Source organism: Callorhinus ursinus, unplaced genomic scaffold (assembly GCF_003265705.2).
Source record: "Callorhinus ursinus isolate GAN/ISIS: 27379988/994484 unplaced genomic scaffold, GSC_fseal_2.0 scaffold76, whole genome shotgun sequence".
NCBI lineage: Eukaryota > Metazoa > Chordata > Mammalia > Carnivora > Otariidae > Callorhinus > Callorhinus ursinus.
This window is the reverse complement of record NW_027397138.1, coordinates 3,157,833-3,181,476: the sequence shown is the minus strand read 5'-3', so window position 1 is coordinate 3,181,476 and position 23,644 is coordinate 3,157,833. Positions and strand designations below refer to the sequence as shown.

The 23,644-nt window shown below is 45.6% G+C and overlaps 1 protein-coding gene across 1 annotated transcript in view; it reads left to right on the top strand.

Annotated features, from left to right (window-relative positions):
- FAT3 (FAT atypical cadherin 3) overlaps positions 1–23,644 on the top strand; it is a 643,793-nt gene that overhangs the window by 565,378 nt on the left and 54,771 nt on the right. Inside the window, exons 17-20 of the mRNA XM_073887135.1 lie at positions 15,889–16,278; positions 18,858–19,072; positions 19,582–19,719; positions 20,686–20,829. Coding sequence (XP_073743236.1) covers positions 15,889–16,278; positions 18,858–19,072; positions 19,582–19,719; positions 20,686–20,829 — 887 coding nt within the window. The remainder of the gene's footprint in view (positions 1–15,888; positions 16,279–18,857; positions 19,073–19,581; positions 19,720–20,685; positions 20,830–23,644) is intronic.

Below are 23,644 nucleotides of genomic sequence, written 5' to 3'. Positions count from 1 at the left end.
TTTTCTCATTTGAAAAACTATTACTGCTTTTAGCCAAACAGCTCTTTCCTATGCTGAATTCATTATTCATAATAAAACCACACTAATGTTAGAGTAACTGCCTAAGTTAGGAACAAAATCAAAACAGAAGAGGACAAGATAAATTCAACACCCATTTTATGAGCTCTAAGAAATAGCATGGCAACTGTCTAGATTTTAGCAATTAAGTCTTAGTTTTCCTGTAAAATAGAAATATCCTCAATCCCATAAACTAATGACATGACTTTATGACCTAACATGCTTAAAAATGTAATCCTTTGAGTAAAGATTAGGGGACCTTTTGTTGTACTCCCTCATTGGGTTTAATATCTTACTATTTAGTCTACCTCTTATAGGTAGGATTTGTGTCCAGCTTCCTAATTTTGAGGGTTTTCTAAGCTAGCAAGGGAAATATGCAGTGATGAAGATCAGAGCTAAAGTCTGTGACCATTTTAGGCAAAGTTATATGAAAATAAAATGTAAACATGCTCTGCAAAATATGCTATAGCTCATGATTTATTGAGAGGACAATTTCCAGATATTTGAGATCCAAGAGGACATATTTTTCCTCTTATGGACCAGGGACATAAAGCAAGGAAATGTTCTAATAAGCAACTCACTTACTTCTTGCCTATAAAATATTTCCTGCAAGGTTTGGAACTTCTTTCAGGGGTTTCAGAAAAACTTGGGGGCTCATAACACATGTTACAATTATTTTCCACTCAATTTAACAGAAATTTAGTGAGTAGCTAGGTAGAAGACACTACAGAAGGTACTGCAAGATTCTCAAACATGAGGAATGCGCAGTGACAGACCTCAGGTCATATGCAGGAGTGAAGAACATGAAGCAGGAACACACACACCTATAAAAAAAGGCAGAGCTCCCAGAATGAATAGGATTTCAACAGGCAGAGGTAAGAAAGCATTCAGGAAGACAGGAACCATGAAGATAAAGTTGTAATGCTGTAACATGTGGACCCAACTCAATAACTGGGAGAGTATCATGTCATCTGGGATGGAGAGAAGTAAAGGAGATGAGAAAAGTCTTCTGGGCCTGACTGTGGTGGTTCACGCAGGCCAGGGATTATGTACTTAAACCAATAAGTGGAAAAGAGCCACTGAGCACTTTTGAGAAAGGAACTCATCAATTCTGGGTTTGGGAAATGCTAATCTGATAGAAGCCTCTAAAATGAGGGTGAGGGAAGCTCCCAGGAAGGTATTGAAAAAGACCACAAGGGCCAAAATTAGAGTGGTGGCTTTGGGATTTAAAAGGAAGGAGCATGGCCATCACCCAAAGCAGCTCCCATGGGGTGGGGTGAAAGGGGGACGGGTGAAAGGAAAGCCGCCCTGCCTACCAGCACACCAGCAGAAGCCACAGCTGGACCTCTCAGCCAGCCACACCAGTGCACCCACGGCTGTCACGGCCCAGCCACACAGCCCACACAGGGGACACCCCTGGAGTGCCTGGCTCTAGGCACCAGTGGGAGACCCTCTACACAAGGCCACTCCTTCAAGACTGGGAGACACAGCTGAGCCACCTAACGTAAGAACAAACACAGAGAGGGGTGCATGGGTGGCTCAGTTGGTTAAGTAGCTGCTTTTTGCTCACGTCATGATCCTGGCATCCTGGGATTGAGCTTCACATCAGGCTTCCTGCTCAGCGGGGAGTCTGCTTCTCCCTCTCTCTCTGCCCCTCCCCCCCGCTCATGCTCTTTCTCTCTCTCAAATAAATAAATAAAATCTTAAAAAAAAAAAGAGAGATCCCGACAAATGAGATGCCAGGGAATATGTTCCAAATGAAAGAATAAAACAAAACCTCAAAATTAAAAGAAGCAGAGATAAGCAGTTACCTGATAAAGAGTTCAAAGTAATGGTTGAAAAAATCCTCACTGGACTGAAGAGTGGATGAACAGAGTGAGAACTTTAAGAAAGAAATATAAAATATAAAAAAGAACCAATCAGAGTTGAAGACTACAATAACTGAAATGAAAAATACTCTAGAGGGAATCAACAGCAAATTAGATGATGCAGAGAAATGGATCGGTGAGCTACAAGACAGGGTAATGAAAAGCACCCAAGCTGAACAGCCAAAAAGAAAAAAGAATTTTAAAGAATGCGGGTAGTTTAAGCAAGCTCTGGGACAACATCAAACATGTTGCATATAACATTTGCATTATAGGGGACTCAGAAAGAGAAGAGACAGAGAAAGGGGTAGAAAACTGATTTGAAGAAATAATAGCTAAAAACTTCTCTAACCTAGGGAAGGAAACAGACATCCAGGTCCAGGAGGCACAGAAAGCCCCCAACAAGATGAACCCAAAGAGGTCCACACCATGACACATAATAATTGAAATATGCAGAGAGTTTGCTTCAAGGGCTAGAAGAAACATGAGAGGAAGTCACCAAGAAATGAGGAGGAGAAATGCCTCATTCACTGAGGGCTCTGTAAGTAGTGCATTACATTAATGAGTGGATGCAACTGGTAGAGTGAATTGATAGAAAATACAGAAATTCTCTCTCAGAGTCTTCTGGAATGATGCCTTTCCCTCAAAAGTGAATAGTTAGGTCCTCATATTAACAAAGAACAGGAAAGAGACAGAGAAAAGTGATCTTGTGGCAGAACTTTCCCATTTTTACCCAAATGTTTGTATTGCCACAGCCCTCAGAATTCTTAATTTTGCACTGTCATTCACTGTAATAATGTAAACTTGCTGTCTGTGTGGGAGGTTCATTTTCTGAGTATTTAATGAGGGAGTTGGTATCATGACTCCTGTGTTGTGCTCTCATGGACCAGTTGCTGGAATGAACTTGATTTTCCAAAGCACCAGCCTTCTCAGAGGAAATGAATGGCTGGCCCAGTATCTTGGAGCATTATTTGCTCTGAGAGGGTAGCTCCTTATGAATGAGCAAGAGATTATTTATCTGAGAGTAACGTTCATAAAAATAACCCGTGAGGGTTGTTAAACAGAGATCTTTCTGACCAAACCACTTTAAATGAATCTCTCCAGTTGTTTTTTTATCTCTTCTGACTCATCCTAGCCTTGTGTATGTGCCACTTACTGAGAGCCATGAAAAGGGACTTGGGAAGAAAAGCAAAGAGAGGAGATAAGTTCTCAGCGAAGTGTTGTGGATTAGGTGCTGGAACTATGACAGAAGAGCACGCCGAGAGCTCCAGGCTAGTGGGTTCCTGCATCTTCATGGGACAAACTCTGAGGGAGTATCATTCACACCAATCTATAAGGACCTCACTGAGTGCTCACATGGCCTTTCCTTGGTGTGTGCAGTAGAGAGAAAGAGTCCTCTCTGTCTTCCTCTTCTTATAGACCATGAATCTTATTAGATTAGGACCCCATCCTTATGACCTCTTAACTTAATATCTCCTAAAAGCCCCATCTCCAGATACAGTCACCTCAGGTTTAGGGCATCAACATATGAATGGGGCGGGGACACAATTCAGTGCATAGCACTCTGTCACTCTCCTTTGGGTCACTCACCATGGGGAAGAGAGCTATGATATTGTGAGGCAGGCTTGTGAGAGGCCCACATGATGAGGGACTGAGTCTCTATTAGCAACTAGATGAGGGAGCTTGAAAGTGGATACCCACCTCCGTTTGAGCCTTCAGATGAAGCTGCAGCCCCGCTCAACAGGGAAATGAGAAACCTTGGGCCAGAGCCAGACAGCTAAACCATGCCTGGATTCCTGCCCCCACAGAACCCATGAGATACTAAATATTTGTTTTTTCATGCTAAGTTATCAAGTAATTTGGCATGGAGCAATAGAGAACTAGCACAATAACTCAAGTGTATGGGCCTTCTGAATTCTGTCCACATATCCTTAAGAATTCCCTGCCATAGCCATTACCCTCCCACAGGCTCTACTCTCTGAGGAAGAAGGGCTCTCATGCAGAGCGGTGACAATTAAAACAGGGCCCTCCCTCAAGGAAAAGTGGTTCAGCCAAGCTGGGAACATGCTGCTTTGATGTGGCGGGGTGAGTGGTAATGCCAGAGCATTGGCTGCTTCTTGTTGCTGTTCTCGTGGCTTCCTGGATTCCTCCTGGGGCAGTAGGCCCACTGCTGTGCATCGTACCCTAGCAAATCTTGGGATATTGCACTGGAAAGGCCCTGAAACAAAATCCAGTCAAAACCTTTCTTTTCCCGAGGAAGAAACTGAGGCCCTTAGTTAAAGAGACTTCTCCAAAATGACTTTCTTAGAGGCAGAGTGAGATCTAAAAAGAGGATATCCTGACATCTCAGTCCAAGGCTCTTTTCTGTATTCTAGTAATTTCTACCAGAAGATGATTCAAGAGGAATTCAATTCCAACTCAGCCTGTCTGCTCTTAAGTACCATTTTTCTATGTCTTTCCTAATGCTTTAGAACTTGTCACCTCTAAGCTGTTTAGGTCAGTGATTTAATGTTTTTTTTTTCTTCCCCAAAGCTCTGTTATTCTCTAAAGTATTGAATCATTGAAGGTGGCTGAGGGACTATTAAAATTTTTGTAAAAATTAAATAATCCCCCTAAAGACTGTAAGACATAAGCCGTTTCTGGAGCATGTTGTGGCTGAAACCCTTTGTGTTATCTCTTGAGGATATCAAAAAATATAATGTTATGTTTGAAGCCTCTCTCCAGAGATCCTCAAACACCAACACATGTGATTTTATTATGGCAGAAGAGCTATTGATAGTCTCACCTCAGACAAAGAAACGGGGTTCAAAAAGGTTAGGTGGCTCTCTCAAGCCATCTGGTACATGGAGGGTGGTCCTGAGCAAAGGTTTCATGGCCCCATAAACCCCTGAATTCTTGCCCTCCCACCAGCATCAGGACGCAGTACCAGTGGCTCAATGGTGGACTGTGCCACCCCATGCCCTCCTTGTCACATTTGCCTGTCACTTTGGGAAGCAACACCCTACACTGGTTTTGGGAGGAGACCAGATTAAATATTCCAGTTCCGGCCTCTACTAACTGTCTCACCTTAAATAAGTTCCCCGGCCCTTTTGAACTCCACTTCCTCCCTGGAAAAATGGAGATACAAATTCCTTGTTTTCCCACCAGACCATGAGTTCTTGGAGGGCTGGGTCACCAGCCTTCTGTGTCGCCAGCACTGGCATGGACCACCCACCCGATACATGTGCCATACCTGTCTGCTGAACTGTCAAGTTGTTGGGAGGACAACGTGAGACATTCCACGTTAACTCCTAACGTCATGTCTAGTGCGTATGTGGGCTTTCACTCACAGATCCTGGACTCCCCCATGGAGGAAGCTTCAGATGCTGGAGATTACTCTCTCCGTGTCCACTGGGGAGAATGTGAGTGCTTTCTGTCACACAAGGCTTATTCTGGGAACATGAAATGACCCTTTATGCCTAAGAAATTAAGATCCCTTCAGTTGATTAGAGCCCTACGAACTACCCCCTCCCAAATTCCAGGACCCAACACCAGAGGAAAAATAATGCACAAGAATCAGACAAACTGGTTATCAGTCCTGGCTGTGCATTAGAATCCCTTTGGGAGTTTTTAAAAATAAACAGACAAAAATAGATAAGACAGGCGAGTGCTCCATCCCCAAAATCTGATTCAGAAAGACTGGGGTAGGGCTCGATAAACATTTTTTTCCCCTCATTTTGAATGTGATGCCTTGCCTGGTTTAGAAGCCTTTGCACTTGCCACGTATAAGTTGTTATCATTATTATGCTTTTTAAAAATCCAGTTTCTTCCAGGGGCGCCTGGGTGGTTCAGTCAGTTAAGCATCCAACTCTTGATTTCAGCTCAGTATCATGGGAGCATGAGAATCAATCGAGCCCTGTGTCAGGAACCTGTGAGGGGAGCCTGCTTAAGATTCTCTCTCTCTCCTCCTCTCTCTGCCCCTCCACCCACCCCCGCTCACAGATGCTCTCTCTTTAAAAAAATAAATGAATAAGTAATAAAATAAAATCAATTTCTTCCAAGTAGGGGATCAAAACAAACAAAACAGCTAATTCCTTCCAGAAAAGAATATCTTAGTGAAGGGTTTTAGCACCGCCCCCTACATGCAGGGAACTCTGATTTCTAACAGTTGATAGTAGTGATTCATTCCCACTCACTCACCCATTCACACACTGCTTCGCTCCTGGGTGCCACGAGGTTGGTTAACAGCTTCTGAGCTCCTCCGTGGGTCAGTCCTGATCCAACATGCAGCAATTCGGAGGATGGGTTTACGGGAGTGCTGGTGTCCTGGGGAATTTCCACCTATGGCTGGGCATTTTGTGCAGACACCATGGACCCCCTGCTTTGGCTTCTTGCCTCTGCAGGATATGTTGAGCCTCAGTGGAGTGTGTTCATCAGCTTTGCCACAGGATACTCACTATCATTTCACCCTGTGAAGCCTCCTCGACAGGTGCAATTATGTTATCCATCATCTGTGGGGAGCTCTTTAAATAACTTCTCACATATTACAAAATGCTTCCCACTTGGACAGCCTCTTCATCCCACTCCTCCAGTCTTCCTTCTTCTCTCTCTGCTAATCCGTCCACTCACTTACGCCCAACTTTTCACTTACACCCAATTTTTCACTTACGCCCAACTTTTCACTTACACTAGCACTAACTGTTTATAACAGCTTTGGTAATTTCCTAGTGGTCCTGAAAATAGACAGCTTTAGCTCCTGCCCTTCTAAATTTATTTAGCAATACTGAACACTTTGCCCTTCTCCGAGCACCCAATATCATCATTCTTTACTTCATTTGTGTTCGTATCACAGAAACGCCCCTTCTTCTCATCACTTTTCCACCTTGGTACCCCTGACAACTCCCACCTTTCCTTCTTGACTCAACTGAGTTGTTTCCTTCCCTGGGAAATGTCCTTTGGCTGTCCCTCTCCAATAATCAACTAGATCCATGTTTGTCTCCTGAGGGATGAGGGACATTGAAGGGCTGTGATTCTTCTGTGCATCCCCAGTGTCTGCGATGTGGTGGGGGTCCTGTGAGGATTTATTGGATGGAAGTGAATTATTGGATAGATGAATGATTGATCCAGTGGTCATACATAACGACCCACTTAGGAAATGTTTTTAGTATTATTGCTGCGTAGTCCAGCACAAAAGTTCTATGCACCAAAAAGGTGGAGTTTTGAGTACTTTGATGAATTCTACCTACACTTGACTCTCCCGGGTTTAGCAAACTGCCAAGCCATAAATGGTTGAGAGGGTTTATGTCCAGATGAGTTGCAGTCTTTGAGGTATCATGGAAGGTGGGCTTGCTATAGGGGAGTGCAGCCTTTGCAGGTGTATAGGCCCCTTGCTTAGAAGGGCACCATGTTGGTTTAACTCTCTGCTGGGATTATGCTGAACTTCACAACTTTTTTTAAAACAATGGGCCCTGCATTTTTATCTGTCATAGAGCCTCATAATCATATTGCCAGTGCTGCCCAGTGGAGCATCTCCCCAACTCTGTGACCGGGGCTGCCTTCTGTCCTTTTTGAGGAATCAAAAAGCTCCAGGATTCCTGACCCCACAGTTGGTATTTTGCCTGGGGAGATGCTCCAGGGTTAGTCATCACCCAGTGAAAAACTTGTAAAAGGCACTTAAAACGGAAATAATCAGAGTCTAAAGTCCAACTTGAAAAGTAATTGCAATTCTATGGACCTCCTAATGGCAACTTTCTTTTATTTTCTATTATCTGAAGGCCTTAATTTTAAAGATAGAAAAAAGCGGTCAGTTTGAGGTCTTTCGCTGTAATGGGATTTTACTTGCCTCCCGCAGATAATGAAAGGAGATTTGAGGCTAACCATTTTCTTCCACAGCTTAATTTAAGGATACAAAATAGTTCAAAACAATGTATCACTTGAAATAATGTTATATGAAACCTTGACAAAAAAAATATTTTCTAAATAAAGTCAGAGTCTTTAGGAGCACAAGAAAAAAATGAGAAATGGAAATATCCAGAAAAAGAATGCTCATACAATATATAAATATTCTTTTCTACAGTTACTTCAAATGGCATGTATGTTGAGAATTAAAACTGGCCTGGAAAATAACTCGGAAATTTGACTGCTCCCCAAATTGGCAATAAATTTTCCATTACGCGATTTTTATAATAGTCCTTTGACTTGCTAGAAACGTGATCTATGTCCACTATATAAAACCTAGAAAGATAGGCAAAAGGAAAAACAAGTCAATTCTAACCACTGTTGCCATTTGGATGAAGTCCCTTCCACATTTTTTCTTTACAAAAATGGACTCAAAAACCAGATATTGTTTTGTAACCTCTTTTTTTCACTGGCTCACAAACATATTTCTGTGTCACTATATATTCTTTTACACTTTTACATGGTGACATATATAGTATTCTGTGATATGAATGTACTGTAACTTATTCAACCAGTCCTCATTCTTGGAAAATTGGGCAGTTACCAATTTTATTCATAAATACAAATATCCATTTAGCAACAGTTTTTTTTAAGATTTTATTTATTTTTGACAGAGAGAGAGAGTGTGTGTACAAGCAGGGGAAGCAGCAAGCAGAGGGAGAGGAAGAAGCAGGCTTCCCATGGAGCAGGGATGACCTGAGCCAAAGGCAGACGCTTAACTGTCTGAGCCACTCAGGCGCCCCACAGTTTTTTATATATCTGTGAATGTTTCCTGTACATTTTTAAAGATTTTATTTATTTATTTATTTTAGAGAGAGAAAGGGGGTGTGTGTGTGTGCGTACACGCATGAGAGCAAGCACAGGGGAGGGGCAGAGGGAGAGAGAGAATCTCAAGCAGACTCAACCCCCCACTGAGTGTGGAACCCAACACAGGGCTCGATCTCACAACCCTGAGATCATAACTTGAGCTGAAATCAAGAGTTGGATGCTTAACTGACTGAGCCACCCAGTACATTTTTAATATTAAATCTTCCCGACTTCTCCATGTTGTACCCTTTTGGGGTTCTTCAGTTCTTTAACACATGTATTTGCAGTGGGCATTATGTGCAGTGTGCATATCACCTACATGTGTTGTGTTAGCTCATACCCTTCCTTTGGTCCCCTGGTTGCTCCTTCTGCAGTTCAGTGTTCATTGCTTTCTAACTGTGTGCGGGGCCCTGGACTCAGCACTGAGCTACAGAAATCAGAAGACACAATCCCTCTGCCTAAAAGCTACATTAATCAAGTGGAACAGAGGACGTAACTAATGATACTATAAAAATCCTGTTAAGGGAGCACAGAGAAAGGAGTAACTGGGGAAATGAAGGAAGCTGTCCAGAGGAGACCCTACAAAGACTTTGTAGGATTTTGACAAGGGAAGGAGGGGAAGAGAACATTCTGAGTACAAGAACAGGCATGAGCAGAGGCCTGGAGAGGTAAGTGTGCGTGGAGTCTTCAGGGGTAGCCAGGGTAGACAGCACACAATGGAAGGAGCAGGAGATGACGCTCAAATGGTGGCTGAGACTAAAGGGCAAAGGATTGGAAAGCCATCCTCAAACATCTCTACCTCTGACTATAAGACCTGAGCAGTCAAGGCGCCTGGGTGGCTCAGTCGGTTGAGCATCAGCCTTCAGCTCAGGTCATGATCCCAGGGTCCTGCGATCGAGTCCCGCATTGGGCTCCCTGTCAGCGGGGAGCCTGCTTCTCCCTCTCCTCCCTGCTCGTGCTCTCTCTTGTTATTTCTTGTTATTTCTCTCTCTCTCTCTCTCTCAAATAAATAAAATCTTTAAATAAAAAAACATTCTCCTAAAAAGAAGTCAGTGACTATTTTGAGCAGCTGAGGCAAAACTGGATCAAGAGTTTTAGGAGCTAACCTCTGGTTGGGTTTGGCCAGGATGGGAAAGTGAGGCAGTTTGCCATCAGGAGTCTCTTGCAACAGTCTAGGTGAGAGTGAGGGGAGCCTCACCTGGCAGTGAGACCTGGCCACAAGACATCAAGAGATGTCTCCAAGGCAGAATCAAAAGAACCCACCATTCTGATTCAGATGGGAGACAGAAACTGAGGGAAGACATGCAGGAAACTCTAAATGGTCTAGTTTAAATAATTCCTCATCAAGTTGTTAACACTCCTAGGTTTAGAGATGGTGTCTTTTGTGTCCCCTTCCCCTCAGAGCAGTGCCCAGAGTAGTCAAACAGGTGGCACTTGGCAAAACCTTATAAAATGGAAGGGTCATGTCCAGTGTCTCCTGTGAGAAACTTCTCAGAAGTCACTACTGTCTTTTAAGGATAAGGCCGTCACAAAAGAATGCAATGACGTACTCAAGAAACAAAACTTTGTTTATCATTTTTCTTCAAAGGATAATCCTTCTAGCTTAAATAAGAGCGTGCCTTAGTCACCAAGTCTGGGCCATAAAGACTGTGAAAATTAAATATACTTGTGGGATTTCTGGCACTGATGAATAGGCATTAACAAAAGCAGGAAAAGTGTTGGTTCAAAACCAAGTTACTAGATTGCCTGGGGTGTGGGATTTGGGGACTGACCGAAATGGGACATGAAGGAACTTTCAGGGGTGATAGAACTGTTCTAGATGCCAATGAGGGCCATGGTTCCATGGGGGTATACATTTGTCAGAATTTATGAGCTGGACACTTAAAATGTCTTCCTGTGATGATACATAAATTATGACACCTCAGGGTAGCAGTAAAGTTGATAAAAAAAAAAAAATAAGTGATGAGAACCAAAATTAAGAGGGTTACTAGAGTCTGACTGTTGAGATTGTTTCAGATCATTTCTTCCCCAGATATCTATTCCATAGGAATTCAAATCCCTTTATAAAAGCCAGTTTACAGGAATTGAGCAGAGCCCCCATTTTTACTGGGCCACCTAGAGGCCAGATGCTGTGCATTTGCTGGGGGGGTATGAGCGTGAATGTCACCAACAAGGCCCTGACAGAGTCATAGCAGCCGCCAACCTAAAACCCCAAAGCAGACATAACAGAGCTCTTGCAGTTTCCTTAAGCTTAGAGAGCTTGGTGTTAGGAGGAGAGCAGAAAACATTTTTTCCAGGTTACAAAAATCTGTGTACTTGCTGCGTTTGACTGTTCTTGCCATTCAGTTTTGGTGCTGATTCTAACACCTTTAACAATCTCAAACATAAAGCTGAGTTCTTCTGACACTGGGTTAGATGCCTGGGAATGATCCAACAGTGAGTTATTTCTCACTGAGGTAATAAAGCCTTGCTCTAAGCCGTATATGTGAACTCTGAACACTTAACTGAATGGTATGAATGGCTGTGCTAAGTTTTCTTCCCATCCAGAAGATTCCAGTAGCTCATCATGATGAGGCTTACTTTGGACTTTGGTGATGAAGCCCACATATGCCCAAGCCTGGCAACTTAATGAGCATTTTGAGGGTGGGGGATGATCTTTTGGAAATATAAATGAAACTAGCTCTCTTGGTTTAATTTGGACATGAAGCACAATCTGGAAGATCGTCTTGGGCCTCAGCTGACCTGGGTTCTGTCATTTTTAAAATGAAGAGACCTGAGACCCAGGGAAGAAGTTAAGTGACCTGTCCAAGTACACTTGTATAGTTTGGGCAAACCGTGGGCCAGAGGCAAGATCTCCTTCCAGAACCGGACCCCACTGCCTTTATTTGAAAGCTTTCACAACTTTGACTTTTATGTGCTGTCCCATGCCCAAAAGGTCTGTCTTTCCATTTGGCTGAATTTGGAGGAAACTCACCTCCATTTAGAAACCTTCCAAGGAAGGGAACATAGATACCTTTGGCCACCCCCGCCCACAGTTTCATAGCATTCCCCGACTGGGAATTTTTATGTGCTATTTCTTCCCTCCAACCCACCCCACAAAATGCCACTACCTCTTACTTCCTTTGAGCAAATCAGGATTTTAATCATTCCTTTTCCTTGATTTTTATCCTCTGAAGACCTGCCTGCTGCATTTGCCACAGTTAACATGCAGAAACTTCACTTGCAATGAAAGTCATACTTCTCTTGGTAACCTGTCATTTCAGCATTTTGAGAAGCTAAGTAGCTCTGTCCTCATTAAATTAGGCTCAAATTGGAGAAGAGAATTACATACTTAAAAACACAGACACAAAATGATAGATTAATGTTATACCTTAATATAACACATGGTGACATGCAGTAAGAGCATTAGACCAATTAGCAAGCAAGTTTTCTACTCGGGTTCATCTTTTCTGCTGGGGAATATAGCAAAGGGATGGTGATTTGAAGCATGGCATTTATCATACGCCCTTGGGTAGAAAGTTACCTCTTTAGTGACATGACCTGCATTCATTTAACAAAGATTGCACCCATCACCTGGTAACACAGCAAAGATCCAAGTGCTACGCCAAAAGTTCTGCCTCCAAATTGGCATTTACCCATCGGACTTTATTTCTAGAAATCATTGAAATCCATTGCAACTGGGTCTAAATGGGAATTATAATATATTCCAAAAATATATTCTGCTCTTTTCTTGAGAGCTGCCAAATCATAAGTGATGCCATTTAGCAGGTTTGTAGGTTTGAGGGTTTTTTTCCCCCCTCCCCCTTTTCTGGTCTCACTTCCATATCAGCCTGATTGGTAACAGAAAGGAGAAGGAAACAATAAATCTCCCAGTTCCTCCTGGTGTGAATGCCCAATATACTGTCAGAAGCAAAATGTATGGGAAGTGGGGGGGGGGGGGGGTTTGGGTCAGCAACTTGGTGGCGGTGGGGGGCAGGGGAGGGGATAGTTTTCTGCTGTGGTAAAACAGAAAAACCCTGTCACCGAATTTAAATTAACAGACTCTGCCCAGAGGGGAGCTGTGGTCTTTGTGTGGCTGATTAATGTCAGCCTTGTAAACGCAGTGCTCCAACCACAAGGCTAGCCTGCTGAGCAGGAAGCTCAGAGAACACAGCATCTCCTGCTTGGGGATGGGAGCAAAGCCCGGTGCCTCTGAATAGGGTTGGAAGAGAAAGCGGCAGACCGGGAACATAGGTGATAGTTTTAATTAGATTCCAGCTGTCTGTCCCAGTGAAGGAGACATAAGGCAGCCGTGAGAGGCACCTTCCCTTCAGGCCTTGCTGCCACAGACAGCAACAGTGTGCAGCTCCAACCCCTTCCTCCCCTCACTCGGCTTGTCCCGAGCGCCACTGCCGTCTGGACAGTGAGTCACAAATCCCCAGCTTCCTAAATGATCTCTGGGTCTGAAGAAACAGCATGTCCGGGAGCACATCTCTGGAAATCCTGAAGGGGCTTTGCCTGGGGAGCCCAGGACTTTGTCCCTCATGCTTGCCTGAAGATGCTAGTAGTGGCAGCAGGCAAATCCGTCCGTCCTGGGTTTCCGCCTCAGCGAAGTGGGTCTTGTAGTTGTCAGCAGAGGCTCAGATGAGAGACCCTGCAGGAATTTCCTGCCCCGTCTTATCGTTGGTGAGAGTGGTTGGTGTTCCAGATGCCGGGCATGGAGGTCAAATCCGCAGGCAATGTGTGGGATTTGAAAACCTGTGTGGTGCATTTATGTCAGTCGCGGATGTGTTTCCGTAAACCTGTGTTTGTGACTTTGAGAGGTGTCCTGAGAGCAGCTAAGCAGGCAAGGCAGCTTCTGGGGCAACACAGCCAGCTCTGACACCCAGCCAGGGCTCATGCAACCCTATGTCTATTCACCCCTGGAATTGTTGAAGAATTTAATCTTGGAGCCACCCCGCAAAGAGCCAGAAAGCATCCCTGAAACCTCTCCTCTGGGGCCTTATGTCAAGGGGCAGCAAGGGAAGAGGAAAGCCTTCTTGTTTTTAATCCCCACACCAATAAAATCAGAAGTTGATGTTTATATATCACAGGGTAGTTGTTTTGAAAGAGAAATAAAAGTAAATGATGAAACTTTGGAAAAATGGACTCTCTGGAATGGAACCAAGAACAAGCTCTCAGTGTTGACCTTTTGGTTAAAGCCACATAATACAATTTATGTCATTCCCTCCAGATATATGATTTTATTGGTTTGCGGGAATTTTGGCTTAAGGGAAATTACACATTGGGAGAATAAAGTGTTTAACTCTTATTACTGCAAATGCCTGACCCCATGGTGAGGTGTTATAGTGGAAAACAATGCAGACTGAGGCTCTCCCCTCTAAGAGTTTACATTCTAGGAGTCCATGATTCCCAAGAGGCATTTTCACATGGTGGTCCCAGCTAAAGACCCTTGATTCATGGCTGTCTTCATTAAGAGCATTTAGGATCAAAATAATGCTTTTTCAGCCTACAAAGTTGTTACCTTTTGCCTCTTATAAATATTAATACCTGCTGAATTTGGGGTGCATAAACCATTTTGAAGTGCTAAGATACTCTGATGAAAAGAGTATCGATCTCCAGAACCAGAAGTCAATCTGATCATCATTCACTAATTTGTTGGTTGTTGGTAGACATTTCCTGGATGATATGTTTTAGCTTTTGTGTATATATCAAGGTAAAATGGTCTTTTGGTAAGTAAGTGCATTTTTTTAAATCACAGAGCTAGAGGTCACCCTCTGAGCAGATCTTCTCCCTTCTTTTTGATGGAGTGCTCCAGGCTCACTGGCCACTGGATTTCCTTTTTCTCTGTACGTTCCCTTACGGCCTCACCCATTCTCTTGGCGCTGCGAGGCACCTGAGCACCAGCAGCCCTCACATTCATAGCTCAGTGTGGACCTCTCCTTTGATCTCCAGCCTCCTGTGCTAGCTCCCTCCGTGAATCTCCACTCACATGTCAAAATGCCCATCTGGAATTTAATCTGTCCAAAATGGGGCTCCTGGCCTGTCATCTCCGTCCTCCTGTATCCCACCTGATCGCAGCTCCCTCTTTTCAGCCGCTCAGTTATCCCGGATCCTCTCTCTCACACCCGGTATCCTGCCAGCCCCACCATCAGCAAACAGTCTTTTCTCACCACGTCCGTGTTCAGAACAGGCCGGCACCGACCGCGTCTCACGGCTTCGGAGGCCAGCGCCTGAGCAAGCCGGCTTCCCCACGCCTGCCCTCCCGCGGGAGTCCACCAGCGGTCTCGGCTTCCGCACTCGCGGCTCCGCCGGCTCTTCGCAACCAGCAGCCCGAGTGATCCTGCTCAAATCCGAGTCCCGTGCCCTGACTGCCCGCCCCAGAGCCCTCGGCTGCCTTCCCACCTCAGCACCACAACCCCACACGGTCTGCTCCCCAGCCTGCTGTCATCCGGAAACCATCTTTCACTTCTTTCTTCCTGACTGTGGTCACGTGGGCCCTCTCGACGGTGCCCTCCAACACACCAGAGGGGCTTCCACCTCTGCCCTTGTGGGTCCCTCTGCTGGCCCTGTTCTCCTCCCAGATATCTGCGCTGTTCACTCCCTCCCCTCCTTTGGGTTTTTATGCAAATATGTCAAGGCCTTCCCTGATCACTTTATTTAAAGTTACCACCCTTCCCTCCACCTCCCACGCTCTCTCTCCCCACCACCCCAATACTCCCATCCACCCCCCTTACAGCTTTATTTTTCTTCCTTTTTACCCCGTAACATGCCATTTATTTTACTGACTCTTTATTGTTTGTTAATTTCTTGCTTACTCCCACCAAGTGTAATAATTTCCTCAAAAAATGTTTGACTCTTGTCCATTGCTAAAATCTCTAGCACTTAGAATACTGCCTCATCAATTCCAGATACACATTTGTTGAAGGAATGGATTAATTTGTATTACTCTTTCTGTGGCACATCTTTACCCACATATCTATCAGCATCTTAGAGTTTTTCTTAAAAGATGTGTGTTCTTTAATATGTGAAGAATACCCAACTGTTTATGATATTTCTTGCCAATATTTCCTTCCCATTTAATTTAGTTATACATTTTTTAAACTTTTGTAGGACCAAAGCTGTTGGTTTCTGTCACCACTGCTCTTCTGTGTGTGGCCCCCTAAGTCAGCAGAGCCGTACTATTCTAGTGCAGAGCGTCCAGCCACGCTCTTCGTCACTCACCTTCTCGAATCTCCCACAGGCATCAACAGGAAGGTGGTGTACTCCCTGGCTGACTCTGCCGACGGTTTCTTCTCCATCGACAGCTCATCGGGCATCATCATCCTGGAGCAGCCACTGGACCGAGAACAGCGGCCCTCCTACAACATCAGCGTCCAGGCCACCGACCAGAGCCCCGGCCAGGCTCTGTCCTCTCTTGCCACGGTCACCATCACCGTCCTGGACATTAACGACAACCCCCCTGTGTTCGAGAGGAGGGACTACCTGGTGACCGTGCCTGAGGACACCTCCCCAGGCACCCAAGTGCTCGCTGTTTTTGCCACCAGCAAAGATATCGGCACCAACGCTGAGATTACATATCTCATCCGGTCTGGGAATGAACAAGGGCAATTTAGAATCAACCCAAAGACAGGTGCGTACACGGCAACCCACTTAGAACTCATGGCTTCAGTATATCCTGCTTCTCTTCCATCTAACTGCCCTCTGGGTGGGCTCTTTTTCCTCCTCCCTCCCTCCCACCGGAAGCACATCTTCTCATGGCTGGGCCTTTCTGGCACCTGCTTCTGCAGATACCCCCTGCCAAGTATTAAAGCCCCTAGCTGTGGGCTCACTCGGCAAACACTTGACCTCCAGGTGGGCTCCAGGATGTCTTGGAGGAAGACTCAGGAGCAGCAAGGTGGCTTATAGATGGGGACAGGAAGGAGTATTTGCATACTGAGCATAAGGGTCTCTTTCTTTCCCTGTCTTTTCCATTTTGGCTTTGTTTCATCTTGTGTTGTTTTATCTGGATCATGTGTTTATGTATGTGGAAGTGCCCCTAGACATTAGCATGCACCTGTCCCTGTCCACGCTCAGGCTGCCACTCTCTGGTCACCTACTAAAGTAGACACTGAGAAGTGGTGTGCATGGTGGCACGTAGGTCTCATCAACTCAGCACCGCGGTCGGCTGGAACTGGCACCATGTTTGGGTCCTGTCCGCTACTCTCCATCAGAACACTGCCGTGTCTCACCACGCCCTTTGCAAAACTCAGGGACAGTGTGGCGTCACCCAGGGAAAACACATCTAGAAAGAAATCAAGAGAACAGAAAGAGAACCCTAGGGCTTTCTTTTCACTAGGGAGTTAACTATCGGGGGCACTTTGGGTCATAAAGATGGTGACAAAAAAAAGATAGTAATTCAAGAAACAAATTTGGATATTCTTTGAAGAGTAAATATACCTTTCCACTATGTATTTATAGTGTTTGTATTAATGTGTTCAAAGCACTTTCATGGATATTCTCCTTCGTTTACCTATTCCCCTATAAATAGTCATAGTCAAAGGCAGGCCCGTTTTTCAGATAAGAAAGGTAAGTCTCTCCCATTTCCTGTCCGTTGGACATAGTTCCCTCATCACACAAGGAAAATGCACTTGTTGAGCAAGGTGGCAAAAGGAGGTGCATTCTCCTTTGGACAGTTCAGTTAACATGAACAGGAAACTATCATAATTAGCAACATTTACTTGACATGGTGAATACGCCAGATTCTTATTAAATTGTTAGTTATTTCTCTCCTTTTCCACATGAGAAAAACAGAGCTTCGTTAAGTAAGTTCTCCAGTGCCCACTGAGAGTCAGTGGGGGATCCAGGATTTGAGCCCAGATCTTCCTGATTCTGGAATACCCGCTCTCACTTCATAGAGCACTGCTCTGCTGGGTGCGGGGATGTGCAAAAAAGGGAAGGAGATACGGTCCCCGCCCTTAGGTTTAGGAAGGTGGAAATATTGATGGAAGAATTGCATTAGCAGCTTCTCCTAGCAGTAACTCCATTTATTAAGGTCGTTACTTCAAATTAAAATGTATGGGGCTTCCCTCATTTAAATACATGTTAGACTTGGTCTGTCTAGTTACGGCCATTGTATATGAACACCATGGGGAAATGGTTAAGTGCTGTTTAAATTTGGCACTGGATAACGAGACTGGGATACAAAACAAAGCACTAAGGGTGGTAATTGCTAAGAAAACTTAATTATGGGGAGAAAGAGGCTCTGGTCATAGGCATGACTTCGGTTTCTCACCTTAAATAGAAGGGCAGCTTTAGCATCTAGGGAAGGTGCCTGTCTGGAGATGGGAATGGATGTGACATACTGACCTTGGTCCTAATGATTGTTTTCCAGTGGGGAGAGAGGTGAATGCCCTTGAGAACGGCACTGCAGGCAGGACTATGACCAGCTTCCAATTGCAGGGTGCAGGATTGGGTCACCTCGCTAGAAAGGGATTGAGTGGGAGGGAGAAGCACTCACAGAGCCCCTCCTAGGGGTGGCACCCAGCCAGGGGTTTTCACCTTTTCTAATTGCTTAACTTAAATCGCATTGTGGCATGGACACCGTGTCCTATAGTCGCGGACACTCAACTCACACTTTCTGTTTGACCACTAATCCCAGGTATTTCCTTTTCATTAGATCACTGTACCTTGAGCTGTCTGAGCTCTTTGCCCTCTTTGTGCTGTAATAGTTTTAGATAAGCACATTATAACTTGGCAAGGCACGTAAGTGGTTAATTGAAATCAGCGAAGTCTGCAGGTATTGACTTGCCGACAGGGAGGTGGGGTCATGCAATCACATCCCCACATCTCAGCTCATTCTCTGTCTGCCTGGGTCCAATTAAGGGATCATCGGGAGACATTTATCATGGAAGCTTGTTTCTGTCCCTTCTCCCTAGCAGCATATGGCCGAATGATGCCAGAGAGTTTCGGGTTGCTTGAGAGAAGTTCAGAAACTGTTGGAGAAACCGTCAAAGACTTTATTTCTTCAGTGTTGCATCTGATGGATGGCTGTGTTTTAACTGACAGCATTAATCAGATTCTGAGATGCTTTCTGCGGGGCATTAAATAAACAGATTCCTGAATGTCTACAATTCTTGGCTGGAGATGATGTAAATATTTCCATGATTATGGAACTGCTGACCAGTGTTTTTTTCCCTAATCAAATCTAAAACTTCCCATTTTTCTTCAAAGGGGGTATTTCTGTCTCTGAGGTCCTGGACTATGAATTATGCAAAAAGTTTTTCCTGGTGGTGGAAGCCAAAGATGGGGGCACACCCGCTCTCAGTGCCGTGGCCACCGTCAGCATCAACCTCACGGATGTGAATGACAATCCTCCCAGGTTCAGCCAGGATGTCTACAGCGCTGTCATCAGTGAAGATGCCTTGGTCGGAGACTCTGTCATTTTGGTAGGTGCCAGTGGGAGGTCCAGATGTCTGGGACCCATAATCCTAAAGAGAGCGAAAAAGTGAGCAAAATCTGTCCTGGATTCTCGTCACACTTTCTCTTTTCAGGGTCTTTTTGTCCCCAAGAACGCTAGTCAGTCACCAATCTTTCAACTGTTTCTTCTTTTGTACATTGGAAGGGTCTGATAAATTCATCTATTGCAAGGTATAAGTGACCAATAATTACTTTCTTCCTTGGAGTGCATGTTTTTCAAGAAAACAAAACAGACCATGGAATACATTTCTAATGATAACTCTCACCAGTTTCTGACCTTAGATAAGTTATTAGGTGGCTAAGGATAAAATAAATCCGCCCCCCAACCCCCTGCACATGCACACATGTACTCACGCATGCACAGATAGTAGGACAGTTATGCCCATTTGTAAGACCTGGGACCCTAAGAATAAATCTTTTCTTTGTCTCTTATGTCTGTCTTTTTTTTTTTTTCTTTTTTTGCTTGTGTCCCATGAAGCTAGTAGCAGAAGATGCAGATAGCCAGCCCAATGGACAGATTCGTTTTTCCATTGTGAATGGAGATCGGGACAATGAATTTGCTGTGGAGCCTGTCCTAGGACTTGTAAAGGTTAAGAAGAAGTTAGACCGGGAACGGGTAAGCTAGTTTGGGCCAGTTCCCCTCCTGTAGACACCAGTCCCTTCACTGGAATTGAATACAGGCTCCCTGAGTAAAAGTAGAAGATTCTCCATTCCAAATAACGACGATAAATAGGATGGGCTGAAATACAGCATGACATATTTGGGTTAAGCCTTAGAAAGAATTTTCTGCCAATAGATACTGGCAGTTTCTTATTTATGGGTGTTTTAAAGAAAGAGCAAAGATGTGTCTTTCTGGATGCTTTGAATTTCAGTCCCTCCTAAAGCAAGGAGGCAAGAAAGTACCTTCAGCATTGGCATCCTGTGGTCCTGGTCTCCTCGGCAGCTTTAGGCCTAGATGTGCAGATACAAAAGGATCATTTGAAGGTATTTAGGTCAGAAAGAATGACCCAGAAAACTCCTCCTCTGCCAAGGTTAAACTAAGTTTCTAAACATTGTGTGTTTTGACTAAAAATATATGTCTTCAGAGTAAAATTCAATACGGGAAAAAATGTCACAGTGGTTGTGCTGAAAAGCAGAAAAACCTCCCCAGGTGGTATATCCCCGTACCTTCTGAAGGATCAGAACAGAGAAATAAGATCAGGGTGACAGCTGCTGTGTTTGAACAAAGGCCGAGAGCTGTGGGTCTAACCAGGGGTGGGTTTGCCCCTCCTGGGGACGCTTGGCAATGTTTGGGGACAGTTTTGGTTGTCTCAGATGGGCAGAAAATGACATTGGCTTCTAGTGGGTAGAGACCAGGCATGCCGCCAAACATCCTACAGGGCACAAGTCAGCCCTGGCAGCCAAGAATTACCGCAGGCCCACATGTCGGGGGTGCCGAGGTTGAGAAACCCCGATCTAGAGAACCAAGAGGGAGGGTGGCTGATCTTCAGCAGAGCACAGCCGAGCTTGCAGCTCCTCCGAGTGTGGGCAGCGGCAGGGAAAGGCTGCCCTTCGTTACTGTCAGTCCTTTGTGCTTTGGCAGGTGTCTGGATACTCCCTGCTGGTCCAGGCAGTAGACAGCGGCCTTCCTGCAATGTCGTCAACGGCCACTGTCAACATTGACATTTCTGACGTGAATGACAACAGCCCAGTCTTTACGCCTGCTAACTATACCGCTGTGATCCAGGTGAGCAAAACTCGCCCACCAGGCACTGGGCCTTACGCACTCAGCCTTCTTCCTCTGCTATGGTTTACTCATCATTTTTTCATTTTTTTTTTTTTTCTTATCAACTCATCCTGTCATGAGGCTGGGATGACAAGAGCCTGACTTCCACAGCAGCAGCTGACTGATAACCACTGATGAGCGCTGTTGCCAGTGGGGTTCTTTCAAGTGCCGGGCGCTTTGCATGCACCACAGCCCAGTGAAGTGGGAGGGTGAGGCAGCCCCCACTTTACAGTAAGGGAGCCGAGGGCCTGAGGGGTTCAGTAGCTCACCCACGATCCTGCAGCTGGTAAGTGGCAGAGTGAGGATTTGAACTCAGGTCAGTCTTCTGCAGAAACCGCTCTCTTTTTACCCCAGCGGCAGGCTGCCTTTCTGCCACTCCATGCTGTCCCGTCATCGGGGTGGGGGGCGATTGCTCCAAACCGTCTCACCTGTCCAAGACAGGTTGGGCATCAGGAAGGGGCTGCTACGCATTAAAATCAATCTTCCAGAAGCAATTTGTTTAGCACTTTAAATCCACGTGCAGGATGGAGTAGCTTACGGCTGTTAGTCAGCTCTCGGTGGGGCATGACTCTTCTTCCCATCCATTTTTTATTCAAAAGATGTTTCATGAGCTCGGTGCTGGGGGGGAGCTACTTCTTCTTCCCAACTCCAGGAGGGTCAGGGAATCCAGGCCAGGAATGCTGTGGGCATGGAAGAGCTAGAGGCAACAGGGATTGATACACGTGTTGTGAGGGGCCTCAGAGAGTCCCAAGCACCAGCTCTTGCCTGATCCGGTTTGGCCTCAGAATCACCTCCCACGGGGTCTGCAGGCTTTGTGGATAGAAGGAGAGGTGAGAGGGAGCCGGGGCTCTCGAGGGACTTCTTTGGAATAACATCAGGACTGTGAGTCTGGCCATCTACAGCCGGCTCCCTGCCTCCACCGCTGAGGTGTCCAGAAGTCAGGCCCAGAGAGGAGGCTTGCTCAGAGAGCAGGCAGCCCCTCTGCTTCTCGCCTCCTACTTAGCGAAATCGGATTCCTTCCCCAGTGGTATTTCGGTCTTCCTCTCCTCTCTGATGCTCTTTCCAGCAGTCCTGCCTTCTTCTCCCTCTCTGGCTTCCACCAAACTTACCCCCACCCTACCCCCGCCCCCGCCCCGGGGTCTGCCCCTTCCTGCATTTTCCTTTCTCGAAGATCACTGTCCTCCTGGTCTGCCTCCCACAGTGGCACTGTCTGCCTTGCCCAGCCTCTGCGTGCTCGCCCCAAAACAAAATGGGCTTTGCCTACTCAACATTCGGGTTTATGACACACATCAATCAGCTTGACAGACTGTTTCACACGCACCACAGGAAGTCAGCAGTGAAAGAAACAACTGCAGCCATGAGCAGTGACCGTGGCTCATATCAGCGCCGGGGCCTGTCTACTCTCTCTCTCTCTCTCTCTCTCTCTCTCTCTCTCTCTCTCTCGCTTCCTTCTTGGATGCTGACCCCTGGGGCACACATTCTCTCTCTCCGCCTCTCTCTCTCTCCAGTGCAGGAAATGGCCTTTATAAAGTGAGCAAACAAATCAATAAATCTTCTATTTTGTGTGGTGCTGAGTGTGTTGTCACCGTGAAATAGTAAATCTATGCTGGGCTAAGGGGGTGCTGTGGCTGACGGGAGGGGGAAACGGTGTCTAGTCCTTGATGACCAAAAGGCCAGTTGAGAGAAGGAGCAAAATCACAGGTCTTAGGTCCTCTTCTCTTTCTCCTTCAAAGAATGTTCCTCCCTTTTTCCAACCCAGGATGATTTCTTTATTCCAACACATGGTTTTCATAAGACGAATTCAGCACTTAGAACTTGAGTGTGCCTGCCCCGTGCGTGACTCCCGTCCACACGGCACTGTATCGTGGTCTCCATCTCTGTGACCCTAACTTATTTAATGCTGAATCGATGTCATCAGCAGGCCTGACTAATGAAACTGACTTCAGGCCCAAGCTGTGGTCTTGCTGAAGTCTAAACAGAGGGGGGCAAGAAAACCAATTCGTCTGAGCTCCAGAGAAATTTAATTTGGCGTTATCGGAGTGAGGAGAACCTTCGACCCAAGGAGGAGTGACAAAAGCCTTTGTGTTTCTATTTTGGGGAAAAGGCAGAGAGGTTCTGCAAAATAATGCTTGAATGATAACATCAGCGTTCCCCAAAATTCTGATGACTTTAAGGATTTTCATTCTCTTCATTCTCAGTTTGGGAAACAGTCCACCCCCTTTCCCTTTCCTCCAGAAACACGGCAAAACTGTGTTCTGAGGGGTGAGGTGTAAAGGCCCATTTTCCACCTGGCATATGCCTTTGTGTACTTCCTGTGAAGTTGCCAGGATGTCTCCCCACCCTCACCCCAGAAAGTTCCATGTTGTGACACTGTGTCACAGCGTTGGGCCTCAGTGTGATTGTGTTGTGATGGGTGTGACAAAGTGCCTTCCCATCCCGAAAGGGTGATGTTTTCTTGGCCGGAGAGGGTTTCCGACCTACTCACAAAAGGCTGGTGAGAGCCATTTAGGTGAACTCAGGGCCTTCCCATTCTGTGAAGGACAAGATGAAGCCAGCACCTCCTGGGAGGCCCTCCTGTGCTCACCTGCAGCTCACTGTCTCACGGGGTGATTGTGAGGAGGCAGCCAAGGATGCAGAGCATGACGCCTGTGGACGCCAGCATACTGTCAGAAGACAAGATAATACCACAGGGAACTCCTTCTGCTGAATGCCCTGTTTTCTAGCCGTAATGATGGGGTTTTTTTTCAATGTGAAGAGAGGTGTAATTTTATCTTCC